Here is a 17,084-nt window from a genome sequence, read left to right as displayed (position 1 = left end):
GCCAGTTAGTTAATATATAATGTATATTACAGTACTTGTGTTGTGTCAGGTATTGAGGAAGGTTAGGTATGATTCAGTTGTATTTTCACACAGGAACTTCTTCTAGAGTATCCGCTGGACATACTAGTATATCTATAACTATATTCATATTAGAAGGAATAGTCTTCGGCGCCCTTCGTACACATTTATTTCAGATTAAGTGGTTTATTTTAGTGTTAAGAGTTTTGCCTTCAATCCTGAATTTTAGTCTAATATAATATCCTTATGGCATGGTCTTTTAAAATTACTCATTGTCCAAAATTAACCAAATTGATTTTCGCGTTAATTACACCCAATCTAAATATATATGGTGTCTCAAAGATTCCGTTGGTTTTATTGTACATTCTGTCATAGATGTGGCGTTTTATTTGGCCTTATTAACGTTTATGGGTTTTCACAACATTTTGTTAAACAACAGCGTTGTTGCTTTTGTCTATAACATGATAAACCTATTGTTTTCAACACGTGACCACCGTGTGTGAACATCGTCATGACAGCGACTGTAAAACGGTATTGCTACTATTTATAGATACAACTACAAGAAACATCGCGCAAGTAAGATGGCCCACTGACAAAGATCTCTGAATTATTGAGATAATCTCCTCCGTTAGATCCTCCGATTGTCTTTTTATTCTGTTTAGATGTGACATGGACTTGAGCGGGATCAAACGGATCGGGTGTCTGTCACCATTACATCAAAGCTTCTTATACGTATTAGTATTTTCTACAGGGTTTGGATGACCTTGAAATTCTCATAGGAAGGTCAATATTTAGGATGTGTCGTTAATGAGTTTTGTAGTTCTATAAATGTTTCGCCATTAGGTACATACTAATAACAATCTTAGATATCTTCTCGATGGTAAATAGCGTAATCCATCGACCGGAAGCCAATTTCACGACCATTTTATAGCAGGTGGACAAAACCAATGTTAAGTTTCTTGATGTCGAAGCCCTGCAGAAAGGATAAAGAACCCTCTTGTCCCATCTCTGTGATAAGAGCCCGATGTTTTTGATGTACAGTATATCTAGTCAATACTTCAATCATGTGATTGTGACATGATATAGCATTTTTAGCTGGTTTCTGGTTCCTAACATCAGTTATATTTCTATAGAATTTAGGAATGTTCAGCCGTGTCTATTTCAATATGATATACAAGTCCTATGCCGGTTCAGACAGTTACACTTCTTTGCGTGTAGCACACCATTTGGGTATTCTGTCTCTATCGATTTGAAGCAGACTAGTAGATGCTATTATTACAGAGGACGACAAATTATTACAGAGGCTTTGATGAATCACACTTTATACATACAAATCTTACTGTTTACCTTTATGTCTCATGGTTTTGAATCTTGCGTTTCACGTAGGCGTACTAATTAACTGTGTTTACAATGAAGATCGGGAATTTTTTATTCATACTGAATAGTGTTTTCAAAAGACAGGGCATTTTACTTGTGTCATATCTTGAACAATTGTTTGTGTGTGACAATAGGTTGCGACCATCATTGTGACGCGGTAAACATGATCAAGCCCTTAGTGATAGATACATTTGATAGTTATGTTGTGACGGGAGCCACAGACAGAACATTTATGGTTTCCACATAATGTGTAAATGTATACATTTGGTAGTAAAACACCAATATTTATATGAAAGTTTGTTGGTCATCACATAATTATAATTAACATAAGATGATACTATATTATATTACTTTCCGTTATCGTTGACAATTTACCAATATACACCTGTTTCTGTTATAGCGAGGACAGTAAGGGAGATGAAGGAAGTCGACCAGGGTCCACGATCGGAGAAGGGAAAGAAGAAGGGCAGTCAGGATGGCACTGGTGAAAATAGCAAGGCGTTTGGAAAGTTCCTCGGCGTCCTCAGCAAGACCAAAATATAAGTAGTCCTTACCTGGATCGAAATATTCATTTCCATATCAATGGCTGGTCCCAGTTTCATCAACCTTCTGTAACTTAATACATTCCTTAAACTTAAATCATTTTATGATTTGAGGAAGGTGTCTCAACTTTAATTTCTTTCCTTATATCCTATACTGCTTTTCTATGGATAGTAGTGTTGATTTATGAAATCTCCTTAAGTTAAGGAACGTTGATGAAACAAGGACCTAGCAATCAAACTATCATACGACAACGTAACAGATTGTAACAGAACGGTTAATTAGTAATGATCACTTAACCTTAATATCATTACATAAATGTAACAGTCTTGTGATTGGTCATCACATACGTTTTTACAAATATAACGACCAGTTTATTTGTCTAGCAGCACATATTAACGTGTAGCACTTCAATAATCACTAAATATATACATTTTTCTGCCAAACATGTACTATTTATCTCCCCTTAATTTCTCTCGAACAGGATGTCAGCACTGTAAGTAAGCTGATATTGTACATTTCGGCGATACCCTGCTTTGTTGTCGTTAATTGCTAGCATGTTTATATACTATCAATGCGCTTATCTATTATTTATTTTCCTTTAATAATTAATCAATTCCTGGCTGAAATTAATTAAAAGAATACAGAAATGGCTTGATTTTGATCAAAGGGAAATTAACTTAAACGCCTGGTAATGATTTATATTGCATGACGGAACATTTGCAATGAAATTAACATTTTCTCGCTTTTTATGAATATGCATCTTCACATGCTTGGACTCTATGGTATACCATAATATTATGTTTCACCTAATCCTAACTACATTTCGATAACTTCAACGTTACTTAACTAATGCATGCTACCATAACATTGCTCTACAATGGTTAAATTCAATGCATGGGATTTGGCTATTTTTGAATTGTCTCCCTTACTCTACATATATCGCATCATTTAACCTTTTCACTGAACGTTATTGTATGTTTTGGGATATCTTTGTTTCGGTCAATGATTACATAAATGAGTACACTGTATCTATGATATAATTGTATTTACGTAGACATAATTTAAACACGAAGATGACCAACATTTCATGTATGTTCATGTATATACATGTACATGAGGATTGAAATGAATTTTAAAACACGGAAGATGACAAAACACATAAATAGCTCGTCTTTGTTGATAAAGTTATTGCGATTTCAAAAGAATCACCTGTGATTTATTTGGTTTAATACTAGTCAGCTTTACGATCAATCTATATTTAATATTAATTCTACGAGAAAAAGTTTCCTTATTTACATACAATTGTGCTGCAAGAACGAAAATTAATTTACATGAAAAACTAAATTTTCATTACTAAATGCTTAAACTAATTTAAAGAAACGAAATAGTGAAACTGTGATCCATCGTAATGTTGCACGAAGAAATAAAATTAATGAGAATGCATTTGTATTAAGTCGGTTGGAATATATGTAAGGCATTGTTTGAGAGGAGAGATATACAAGGCATTGTTTGAGAGGAGAGATATACAGGGCATAGTTTGAGAGGAGAGAAAGATAAGGCATTGTTTGAGAGGAGAGAAATACAAGGCAGGGTTTAAAGGAGAGAAATTCAAGGCAGGGTTTGAAAGGACATATGTAAAGCGGGATTTAAGAGGAGAGCTATGTAAAGCGGGGTTTGACAGGAGAGATATACAAGGCATTGTTTGAGAGGAGAGATATACAGGCATGGTTTGAGAGGAGAAAAAGATCAGGCATTGTTTGAGAGGAGAGATATACAAGGCAGTATTTGGCAGGATATATATATATAAGGCGTGATTTGAGAGGAGAGATATGTAAGGCAGACTTAAGAAGGTTGCTTGATGGTTTTGTGATAGTAGCTCAATCAGACATCTACCAGGAAACATTAGATTCTATACATACCGACGTCGAGGCGGTACATGCAGGTGCATATGATAGCAACGGAATGTGTTCAATTGAAGAATCACAAATTAATTAAAGAATTTTTATCAGCAAATTTAAAATGCATTCGTGTAAGTGTAGGTTTTTTTCTGTGCAAACAAATTACGATTTAATATCATGCTCAAAGCTATATAACTGATTTGGACTTTTATTGCTTCGTTGGTAATAAATTAAAGTGAATCACATCACTACCTTCCATGGATTTGATTAATTTTGATATACTATCTTTTATTACGACATCTCGATGAGAGCGATAAAATGTCTTTATAACAAGTTTCGAAATGTTCCAAGACACTTTTCGCAAGTAAAAATGAATTACATTTTTATCAGAGATTCAATTTGTTAGAAACAGTAAAGACAAAGTACATACGCTATTACGTTAGGAAAAAACAACTTGTTAGACCATAATTCTGTTTCATTTTCAAATTTTACCGTACGCGCGTCAAAACGTACGATGAATAAACAATTTTCATTATCCGTGTTTCACTGACTTTTGTGGCTACGAACGTCGTTTAAACACACACAGATAGTAGGATTTTAACAATAAATATACTTTCTTTGTTTACATTAAGTGACGACCCATCTGCTGCTAGGATAGCGGTGAGTGTTCAATCCCTGGTTTACTGTGTTAGGTGGACTCAGGTGGGCCGTGTTAGATGGCATGTCGAGTTTAGCATTCTATTCGTGTCTGACACGATTTTAACTTGCGATAAGTTGTGTGTTCTTGGTCGATAAACAGTTCACTTTATAATTTCGAGAATATCTTTGAAGGACCATTGACAAAGCCGAGGAGCTTAATTCCGTCATTGGCGATTATTCCTTATTCCATATTTGGAAGATGTGGTGTCTGTCCCGGTGTCCAATCGATACACGTGCGTGTCATCACGACGTGCCACATATGATATGACTTGTAAGAAACTTTCCACTAATCTTCCTGCTCCGTCTTCCGTGAAATGTCTATCCAATTCACTACTCTGAAGACCTGTTTGAACAAAGCATTGCAACATATTGTAATCGCTTTATACTGCTGCACTCCATTAGTCTGAGAAGTCCGCTAACAGAAAAGGTGTCTGAAGGACATTCAGAAAAAAGGAATAGAATGTCGAGATACATCCTAGTTATATGCTTTATTATCCCTAATGATAAAAAGTGTGTACAAATCAGATGCTATTGCTGCGAATGTGACACGCCATTAGTGTGATTTCAAGCAGGATATCTCCCCATGTGTTCGGAAAATGATTCCTCCGAACTCATTTCACACCTGATGAGATCTTTATTATACTTCATGCAATCTTACACGACCTTGGAGGTTCCTGGTGATCAGTTCAATAATACAGATTTATAAGATTTATCACCTCATGTTTGTTAGACACAAACCACAAAAATTAAGAGGTATACACAGTGAGTCAAAGTTTGACCCGTTTATGACAACAGGTTAGCAACAGTGAAGATTTTATAGCAAGGATTACGACTGTAATAACACCAGAATTGATTTACTCTTCCATAGGTTAACGGATATATATTTTATCATACACAGTGATTTACTACTAAGTATGTGTTACGAGGATACTAAACAGATGTATACTGAACGATACGGATTATTGTTGTTCATATAAGAACATAAATGGAAAAGTTTATACTCTGATATTGAACGGCCAGTAAAGTAAGACACCTTAAGTCCTTATGAGTATTGAAGTAGTAATCTGTGATCAGTCGATCGCCCAGTCAGGTTATGGTGGCATTTCGTCCTACCAAACCAACACACGGGGATTAAACAGGACTCCGGCCACGCCAAAAATCTGAGCCTGTCGGGTCTTACCACAAACCACAAGGTTTTGGAAAGGTGTAGCACTGGTCTTGGTGCCAAGGTGTCTCAGATTCCCTCATGAGGAGGGGGTCCACTACAGGCGGGGATGGGAGCAGGAAGGGATCCCTTAAAACCCCCGGGGACATCACTGGACAAAGAAGGAGGTCGTCTGTATTGTAAGTAGATCTAATTTGATATAGACATATCAGATACACAAAATATTACAGCAGGTATCGTTTACGTTACATGTCGGACTGTTTATAGATTATTAAAGCTAAACTTTGATTGTATACTTATATATACAGATGTACAGAGTGGTAAGTCAAGAGAACTTATCGAACAATATTAATATTTTATAAATAGGACGACAAAAGACTTAACTATAAGCCAAATCATTAAAATATATAAAAGTATTAACTGTAATCTAAGGATTAACGGATTTTGTGAATGGAGACAACACATTATCCCGACTCAATGTCAAGTGTTAAACATGTCTGTGTAGTTTTGGTGTTGTATCGTATGATACCCGATACTGACATGGACATTGTACTAAACCACGAGAAAACTCTGTTCTACTACCGCTAAACACATTTTTATTTTCATTTTCAACTACCAAAAGAGCATGTACTTACGTGTATCATATACCCCCATAACCGAAAAAGAGTTTTAGAGTATTTTTGAAAATTTCTTGTACAATATTGCTGTACTACTTACTATTAACAAAGCAATCTGATTGCTATCTGACATGCCTACCCTCTAAAACAGAACATATGGTTGTACCCCAACAATAGGTTAGTAAGGCGATCTGGTATCAATTATGCATGCTTATAGCACCTGTATAACAAAGGCACTGCCATAATACGCTGGGGGTGTTGTACTATAAGCTGTTTTATTAGTGTCGCACTTTATACTCTAATCACAACATTCATGTTTTCGATGAACCTGCCAAAATTTCTATATGACTGGCTTTATATATTATATACTATCACCTACACCATAGTGATGTATACTATCGCTATACTATAATGTTGTATACTGTATTCTATTATAATTAATAATTTGGAGTTATATAATTATACCGCTTTATCACAACAACATAGCCGTTTCAAAGCGGTTCACACGTTATCATCCGTGGTAATTCGGCCTTTAGCAACCTGCCAATGTCTCTCTCAACTCCCTTGGGAGCATACAACCGGAGCTGCCATTTCGGCGTCAACAGCTTACACACGACATTTCTTGCCATGCCCGTCATTTAAAGCTGAGTCGACTGTAACATGACAGAATGATACAACACAGCGCCCGTGCCAGTACTCGAACTGGTGACCCTTCAGTCACGTAGCAACCATGTCATTTTAAACGGAAATGCTACATTCTGTATACTTTTTCAGGTTAAAAAATATGTTTTCAAAACTGTTTCCAGAGGAGACGTGTAGTGAAAATGTGTATATTTTTTTTAATCCATTCAAGCCTTTTCCCGTTAAATTAAAAAAAATGTTTGACTCGGTTCAGAAATATACAATGTAAATAGAAATTCTGTATTTACTTCTCTATTTCATTTAACCCGAGGCGATACAGTGATAAAGACTTGCCTCCCGTTTTACATATCAATGTCCGATATCTTCCAGGTATAGAGAGTCATTAGGGAGATTATTCCTGCTATGATATTGATTTGTGTGGTTTGTTTTCCCTCGCTACCGACCGCTGTTTGGTTTCCTTAATTAGAAGATCCCCCTGTCCTGTTATCAGGTAGGGGTGGTGTTGGGTAACGTATGCTGGGCAGTGTCAGGTCACACATACAGGTAGCAGGCCGTTAATGGACAGTTTAGGGGGCATGCTAAATGACACCAACAGCTACTTTACGATCACACCCAGCTTAAACATCAAACCGTGGCCTTTTATGTTAGCGAGTCGCCTAGTCGATAAATGCCTGAGACGATAACCGTTACACCACATCCAAACTCCCTGAAAAAACGGCTCCAATGATATATATCGATGATTGGGAAATCTGAATAAAATGCTAGGATGTTTTATGTGGATACACATTTTCAGCACTGAATATTTACATGCATTATTTTCTTAACTTTCCCAGTAAACTACAAGGATACATAAAAAGATACCCTGCCAAAGTCCAATAATCACTGCCTGATTTACAGAAACTGTCGCCCAATAGTTATGACAATAGGAAGCTGGTCCTCTGGTAACAACTCTGTCACTGTTAGCTTGTCGTGTGGATATGTCCATGGTGTAGACTACCTGTCTATTAGTTCTTTGTAGTGTTTCTTTACTATGAATGTACTGTTGATTAACATTTTGTCGCTGAATGAATATTATTATAGTGTATCTCGCGTAGAGTTTTAAACGATAGTAAAGGAGGAATTTTAAACTCTTAAATCTACAAAGATAAGATCGATAACTGATTTGCTATGTACCTTAGATATATCGTACCAGATGCAGATTTCAATTGTATTGTTTATTGTATATGTAAAATGTCATATGTTTAGCACCTCGATTATTATACAGTAAAACTTTCGCCTTGATATTATTTTCTGCTTATTACGAAATAAATCAATATATGTCTCAATCCTATTTATCATCAAAACCCAAAACTACTCTAGTCTAATGGAATAAGTCATGAGTTAAACTGTAGTGCTATTGTTTGATTTGTTAAAAATGTTGATACACAATACTACTCAAGGAAGTCATGTGACATCAATCACATCTAAGGACTGGTGAAAATTATATCATACAAGTTTTGTGCTGTCAATTCTGTCACAAAAAGTACTGTGCTGTTGTCAATAAAGCTATACAGAACCCTGTGATGCCAATTCTGTCACAGAAAGTCCTGTGGTGTCAATTCTGTCACAAAAAGTACTGTGATGTTGACAATAACGTTATACAAAACCCTGTGATGCCAATTCTGTCAAGGAAAACCCTGTGATGCCAATTCTGTCAAGGAAAGTCCTGTGGTGTCAATTCTGTCACAGAAAGTCATGTGGTGTCAATTCTGTAACAGAAAGTCCTGTTGTGTCAATTCTGTCACAGAAAGTCCTGTGATGCAAATTCTGGCACAGAAAGTCCTGTGATGCAAATTCTGGCACAGAAAGTCCTGTGATGCCAGTTCTGTCACAGAAAGCGATGTGAAGTCTTGTGATGACAATACCATCATTCAAATCACATATTGTCAATTCCATCGCACAGAGCTCATGTGATGTCAATTATAGCGCAACGCACTGTGATGTCAATACCGAAAACATTTTTGCTTGAAACAGTTTCTATTATGTTTTATTATCCATATCAATAAATGAACAGTAACTCTCACATTAATGTATGGACAGGGATCGGACTATTAATGTATGGACAGGGATCGGACTATGAATGTATGGACAGGGATCGGACTATGAATGTATGGACAGGGATCGGACTATGAATGTATGGACAGGGATCGGACTATTAATGTATGGACAGGGATCGGACTATTAATGTATGGACAGGGATCGGACTATTAATGTATGGACAGGGATCGGACTATTAATGTATGGACAGAGATCGGACTATTAATGTATGGACAGGGATCGGACTATTAATGTATGGACAGGGATCGGACTATTAATGTATGGACAGGGATCGGACTATTAATGTATGGACAGGGATCGGACTATTAGTGTATGGACAGCGATCGGACTATGAATGTATGGACCGGGATCGGACTATTAATTTATGGACAGGGATCGGACTATGAATGTATGGACAGGGATCGGACTATTAATGTATGGACAGAGATCGGGCTATTAATGTATGGACAGGGATCGGACTTTTAATGTATGGACAGGGATCGGACTATGAATGTATGGACAGGGATCGGACTATTAATGTATGGACAGGGATCGGACTATCAATGTATGAACAGGGATCGGACTTTTAATGTATGGACAAGGATCGGACTATGAATGTATGGACAGGGATCGGACTATTAATGTATGGACAGGGATCGGACTATTAATGTATGGACAGGGATCGGACTATTAATGTATGAACAGGGATCGGACTTTTAATGTATGGACAGGGATCGGACTATTAATGTATGGACAGGGATCAGACTATTAATGTATGGACAGAGATCGGACTATTAATGTATGGACAGGGATCGGACTATTAATGTATGGACAGGGATCGGACTTTTAATGTATGGATAGAGATCGGACTATTAATTTATGGACAGGGATCGGACTATTAATGTATGGACAGGGATCGGGATATTAATGTATGGACAGGGATCAGACTATGAATGTATGGACAGGGATCGGACTATTAATGTATGGATAGAGATCGGACTTTTAATTAATGGACAGCGATCGGACTATTAATGTATGGATAGGGATCGGACTATTAATTTATGGACAGGGAACGGACTTTTAATGTATGGACAGGGATCGGACTATTAATGTATGGACAGGGATCGGACTATTAATGTATGGATAGGGATCGGACTATTAATGTATGGACAGAGATCGGGCTTTTAATGTATGGACAGGGATCGGACTATTAATGTATGGATAGGGATCGGGCTTTTAATGTATGGACAGGGATCGGGCTTTTAATGTATGGACAGGGATCGGACTATTAATGTATGGATAGGGATCGGACTATTAATGTATAGACAGTGACCGGCACATTAACGTATGGACCGGGATCGGCACACTAATGTATGGACATGGATTATTAGGAACTCCTATTGTAATGAAAGGACATTAACGTCGTTATTTATAGATGGCCAGGAACTCCCACTTAAATGTATGGACAGGGACGTTCAGCTGTAAAGTAAATAATCTAACAAACCCTTTCATTGTCTGCATTGATTTTCAATATTGGACATAAAAGGGATGTTAGAAAGGTATACCCAGATCAGTTTATTACCTTGGGGATTTCAATAGTTTGGATATTGACCGTACATACCTTGAAAACATCAATGTTGTGTCCTTTGTACTAGTTATGATCACGAGGTGACTGAGGTACCATGTTTACTTAAAGGTAGTTACACAGTTACCGATGACATATGGTTCCGACACCCCAGTACCTAGGGATGATGAGAATCATACGGTTACCTGTTACCATCTTCAGTGTTAAGGAGAGATCATGTGAAGGATATCTGGGAGTAGGTCACATCATACATGATATCGGATATCTACATTATAACGGACCGTGGTGCCAGCCACATGGACTGCTTCTATAAGAGTGTTTGGAGTTGTGAATTACAACCTCAACATGTGTGTATTGTATCTACTGTAAACTATTGAGCTGTTGATAGACTAAGGTTAAGAAATCAGCTATGTCGGGGGTGATTTTCCCCTCTCCGCCAACCTCTGCGGATAGCTCGAAGACGACACCTCGAAGGATGTCATCAGCAGCGAGGATGGCCAAACTTCGAGGCAGCGTCACCTCGGGTGTCCTCATGTAAGCTTGATTTGATATATTGGTGCTGGTGGTAGATTTTGATTTTTAGATACAAATGTTGAATATTTTCTTATTTTCTACTAACTATATATACCTGGTTTACAGTTTCCTGTGATCAGTCATTGCAAAGGGAGTTACTCAATGTTAAAATACGTTAATGGTCCTTACCAACTAAGGCTAAGATCTATATAAAATTATGTATCATAACCTTGTAAAAGTGTCACTGTATGTTATCACTAAGTATAAAATGTACAGGGTATAGACTATGTACATCGTTACCCAGATATTTGGGAAAATAGCCAGCAGCTAGTGGTTCGACACATATATAAACAACAATTATAAGTAATTAGAGGTGGATGGCATACTGTTTTGTTAAACTCTAAACCGTTAAGTAAACCAAAATACCACCCATGTCAGACATCGGCCACATAAACCTACACCTTCATGTAAACACCAGGACATGGATTATTTTGATTAGTTTTATTGATTTTGATAATATGGATGGTTATGGGCTATGTTATGAGTATTGTTGCCCGGTATCTGACGTGTTTGGTACTTACTGGTATGCCTAGTGTTTCAGTTGTCACCCCTACTTCTTATTTGAGATGTTGACTTAGCCCGGATTTGACCTAGATCTGTCTGGGAGAAGTCGTCAATGATGCTGAAGACGCTTGCCCTTTGAAACACCTCGTCTGATTCTCCTAGCACTTTGTACGGGTCTTTATCTATAGAGTAATACTCATCTGTATTATAACCCAGAGCAGTTGTTTACAAAAAAAGTTTGTTTATGTATTGTGTAAACTAGAGGACATACACTTCCCGTTAAGATCAGTCGTTAGTATACGTATACACACGGCCAGGTCGGTCACATAATTTTTGTACGTAGATATACTCATTTCAAATTAATGACGTAAAGGAAATGGAACATCAACTTTAAAATATCTTACTGTAATAGAATATATCATGATAAAGTCTTGATGTCAAAATGTTAAGAATATTTAGTTTATTGACCAATTGTTACAACCCAAAATGCAAGATATAGTCATTTACTTTATATCCCGAGCAATTGGATATACTGCCAAATATGCTTTGCAGTGTTGATTTCAGAAATGTATTTCAAAAGAACTTTCACATGAGTTGTATTGATTTCTTACTTCAGATGCTTTTTAAAGTGTATGAATGTATTAATAATATAAAGATATACAGAAGATAAAGAAATTGTATTTACATTACCTGTTATCTCTGTTAAACTTTAAAAAACTTTAGCTTATAATTTGTACCCTAGTGAATAGCAGCACACTGTTTAGTAATACCAAAATTCGTCAGTCCAACAAGTCTGTTATATCTCATGTACTGTCAACACAAAGCTACCACACTACACGTGTTCTAGTCGTGTATTCAGGTTCATGTGAAGACATCAAATTATGTTGAATAGTAATACTATCATATTGAATGGGTTCAGTGACAACTCTTTCCAATATCATACCTACCAATTATCTCCCGTTGATTTTTGACAATCGATTCCGTTGTAGTATCCTTTCCTCTCTAGTCAATAGAGCCACCTGACATATGGTCAGTCATAGGGCCAGGAATCAATCGCTCTATTGTACCGCCTTCACATTAACTAAAATTGTATAGTTATTTTAACCTTTGTCGTTCTATACAAACTTAACTGAATGTGCGTTTATACCAAAATGAAAACAGGCGAATGCTCCTAATACAATTATGTTAACGGGTCTTTTGTTGTAGCCGGCGTTTAAGTAAATTGTACATTTTGTTTTGGTGACCACCTTCGATTTACTCTGATACGACAAGATTAGCATATTCATGTCTTTGAAATAACGTAAACTATTTACTTCTCGGTTAATGCCTGTGTGTGAGGAGTAGCGACCGAATTAGTATCATCTAGTCTTATTACATCTACGTGTAACCAGCAGGGAATTATATTGTTCTGGATATAATCTCAAGGATGATTATTGTACAGTGTTATAGGGAGTAGATCAACATACTGGCTATAATGTCTCGGCCATCCTCCAGAAAGACTTCGCTAATGCGAAAGGCTTCAGTCCAAACGATACAAATGATGTCTGTTGTAAGGTAGGTGAAAACCGCGTCTCAGTTTAATGAAAAAGAGGGAAAGACTACCCCATAATAATGTCAGAGTTTAAAACTGATGACTAGCACCAAAGTCGAGTTTTAGACGTAGGTATATTATAGTTACATTAATATACTATGATGTGGGGCAGTTGCCAGGTACTGACCGTAGGCCGGTGGTTTTTCTCCGGGTACTCCGGCTTTCCTCCACCTTCAAAACCTGGCACGTCCTTAAATGACCCTGGCTGTTAATAGGACGTTAAACAAAAACAAACCAATGATATATTATAATAGACTAAGTTGATAAAAATGTGGCTTAAGTTCCCTGACTTGAGTATATGTACTACAATTGTGCATTATTTTTCATTATAATTATCATATCATATTCAAATCTCAAAACAATAGTTGGTGTTAATATGCTCCATGCACAAATAACTTTATCATATATTGGCTCAGTGGGCAGAGAAATGTTCAAATCTTTTGAAATGTAGCACGTGTTAAGGTGTATATTATTATAATATTACTTAGATATTTGATACAGTCGGTGAATGTAGCACGTGTTAAGGTGTATATTATTACAAAATTACTTAGATATTTGATACAGTCGGTGATGTAGCACGTGTTAAGGTGTATATTATTACAAAATTACTTAGATATTTGATACAGTCGGTGATGTAGCACGTGTTAAGGTGTATATTATTAGAATATTACTTTAACCTTTGTTACAGTCGGAAATATTACGTTCTTAATTTGACATTATACAGATTTTCAAACTGTCCTGTCTTCTAGGAAATTAAACACCCAAAACATGAAAACCAAGCCAATCAGATCCAGATGTGATCAGGGCGAATTTATAAACGATATTCTGATTTGTTTTATTTAAAGCTTAATTAAATATAATATTCATTGAAATAGATTTATTATCTGTCCATATTTGAATTGCATTTGGTGACCATTTTAATTTATTGCAAGCCAAGTTGAATGCTGCGGTAGTACTTATATCGTACTAGATTAGGGCGTTTTCATCAACGTTCCTTAACTTGGGGAGATATAATTAAAGATGACAATAGGAAAGCAGTATTAGAATTAAGGAAAGTTACTTCACTAAGATTGCTTTCTTAAATATAATAATGCGTTCCTATAGAAAATGAAGATTTCCTCAAGTAAAGGAACGTTGATTAAGTCAAATTCTATAATTCACCGATGAGATAAATACTTCAGTAGGTTTTTGATAAAAATGACCCAAAATGATTTCTTAGAGGTTTAAGGCAAATCGAGGTGCCCCCGTATTATTTGTTGAGCTCATCAGAGACTTGTTAGTTATAAAACTATTCTTCTTTACTACTAACAGACTTGCTCCATTTTGTAGTTCACAATTCAGGGGGAGGAGCCATCGTGATGCAAAAGTAAGGACAACCCTATTATACTGGATAAGTGAAGACTATTTTTACAAATATGTTCATATTTATATTAACTACATTGTTTGTAATGATTTTAACTGGGTGACCAGCGGATGATAAGTTATCATCGGCTTCTTTTTTTAGCGTAGGAATAACTTTTCTAATATACCTTATAACTAATACATAATACAATGTGAAATAAACTTCATTCAAAATTATCTTTACTTATGCGGTATGCTGTTGATCTGTGAGGAAACTGCAACATTCGTTATATGCCATATACCAGGTACAAAGTGTATAGCATTGTAATATAAATACATGGTTACTTTTCCAGTTACAAGGCGGGGTAGCGACTTTAATGTTTGGTTTCTTTGGGTTTACCTCTATTTTCCTGTGAGGATTATGGTGTTTATGTTCGAATTGCCTCCCTTTACTTTGTCCTGTTCTTTTCCCCCATTCCTATATCACCTTCTAGATGAAATATTCTTTATAATTCTATTATTGTATTACGTTTAAAGATACTATATTCATATATACGAACGAGACATAATTCATTCTTATTTCTATTTAGTTTCGAGTATGAGAAATATTCTTATTTGAAAAAAAACCAAATAGTTTACTATTATATTTCAAATAACTGATTGGCGATAGTATGTTTTATTTAAAACATTCATAACATGTAGGACGTTTTGTGTATGTAATTGCTAGGAAACCGGGGATTAATCAGGTCAGTTGAATAATATTGTCAACAAAGTGCTACGGAAAGTATAAGGAAATACTGTATGAACAGTGACTAAAGATCAACGATATCAATTTCCATAATGACTATGAATTAGAATTTAAAAGTTATATTACGTTATGACTTTTAAAATATGACGATATTATGTAACTTTTACATCAAAGAAACTTCACACTAAGCGATATATAAACTGTTGAATTAGATAGCCACTTCAAACTATCGTGATATTTTGCTATAAAAGATGTTTTGATTTATATATACATATTACATAGATGAGTAGGCTATCGGTCATGGAGACAGCTGATCACAGTATTTTAAGTTGCACTAATATAGAGCGATTTCTCGTATCTCCCTAGTTACAAACATCAAGCTTTTGTTCTTGACTAAACGGGATGTTCTTTTTGTAGATAATATTATAACTTATCTTTCGATAAATTTAAGCAGGTTTTATATAATAGTGTTTTTTTAACACTCCAAACAAAGAAAAATCGGAAGAAGGATTTTCAGCATTTTCACATTAATAATGCCGCCACTTTTCCTATGGATATCAATTGGACTAATGACATTGACTGAAAGTAACTACATGTATCTATTTTCATATGTCGGATGTTTACAAAGTACTAGCAATTCATAGAAATACGTAACATATGTAAAATTTGTCAAAAACCGTCATTTAAACACAAATACCAATAAGAATTCGGTGAACTTATCAACTCCGTAAGCTGATCATTAAAGTTTGTAATTAGTTAAAAGGTTACACGCTACCTCGTTCGTGCCCACTAGTAGCCCAAATGAAAACACTGGATAATAGGTGACTCTTCAAGTTAACCTGCGTGTTACGGCTTGGCCATTAACATTAGTGTTACCTATACAGTGACCATAGGGCAGTTCACACTTACCGAGATCTTATCAATATTGATACTGGGGATTGTATATGTTTCAATTTCGTCTCTTTTTTGAGTGGTGTGTTTTGTTCATATTGAAGATAACAAACCCGTTTTCTTTCTGAAATCACAACAAATGTAGCTAAGCAAATATTTAGTCAACGCTTCGTTACACGCGTTGGGTTCTGTCTGATTTCGCTAGGGCTATAAGGTTTAGTCGCGTTTTGGTATATGATAAAGCATTATAAACATTGAGGACCATGTATTGTGACACAAAATATGGCATTGTTTTATTGTTCTCAATTTGGAATTATTTTTCAATGGTGGTAATTCAGTAATGAACAGCAAAACCTGTGTTGTGAATGTGATACCTTATAGATAATTACCAAAGATGGCCGAGTCTGTGCTGGGAATGTTATAGAGGGACTTTCTAACTATGGCTGATTTAAAGAGATCGCTACCTAATCGTCGGATGACGATGCCGGCAGCATTTGCTATCAACCCCCTGAAAGCTGCGTTATTGAACAGCGTTATACTGCCTCAGCGGCAAAGGTTGGTATGGTCACAATCGTCTATAAAATCAGTATACAACTAGTTAGAAAAGACGATTAAATGCAGTTTATCATTATCCTGTAACCACTTCATGTTTATTATATGCAGTCAACACTACCTGATTCCCCTATATAAACAAATAGTAATACAACGTTTATTTAGCGCACTATCTAACTTGCAAAATTATTCTAGTTCGCTTCACATTGCATGATATGATAGTATTTAAAAGGTTATACTGTGTACAGAACAAATATAACATAT

The 17,084-nt window shown here is 35.9% G+C and overlaps 1 protein-coding gene across 4 annotated transcripts in view; it reads left to right on the top strand.

The window, feature by feature from the left end:
• LOC117327766 (androglobin-like) overlaps positions 1-17,084 on the top strand; it is a 125,451-nt gene that overhangs the window by 10,393 nt on the left and 97,974 nt on the right. The window contains exon 2 of one of the 4 annotated variants that reach the window (XM_033884924.1): positions 1,796-1,934. In XM_033884924.1, the coding sequence (XP_033740815.1) occupies positions 1,813-1,934 (122 nt within the window). In that variant the 5' untranslated portion in view covers positions 1,796-1,812. Of the gene's footprint in view, positions 1-1,795; positions 1,935-5,766; positions 5,880-11,014; positions 11,155-13,156; positions 13,252-17,084 lie in introns of those variants that run through there. The other 3 variants (XM_033884925.1, XM_033884922.1, XM_033884928.1) reach the window with 3 other exon arrangements.

The sequence above is a fragment of the Pecten maximus genome, chromosome 5, assembly GCF_902652985.1.
Source record: "Pecten maximus chromosome 5, xPecMax1.1, whole genome shotgun sequence".
Classification (NCBI taxonomy): Eukaryota; Metazoa; Mollusca; class Bivalvia; order Pectinida; family Pectinidae; genus Pecten; species Pecten maximus.
This window is presented reverse-complemented; position numbering and strand designations above follow the sequence as displayed.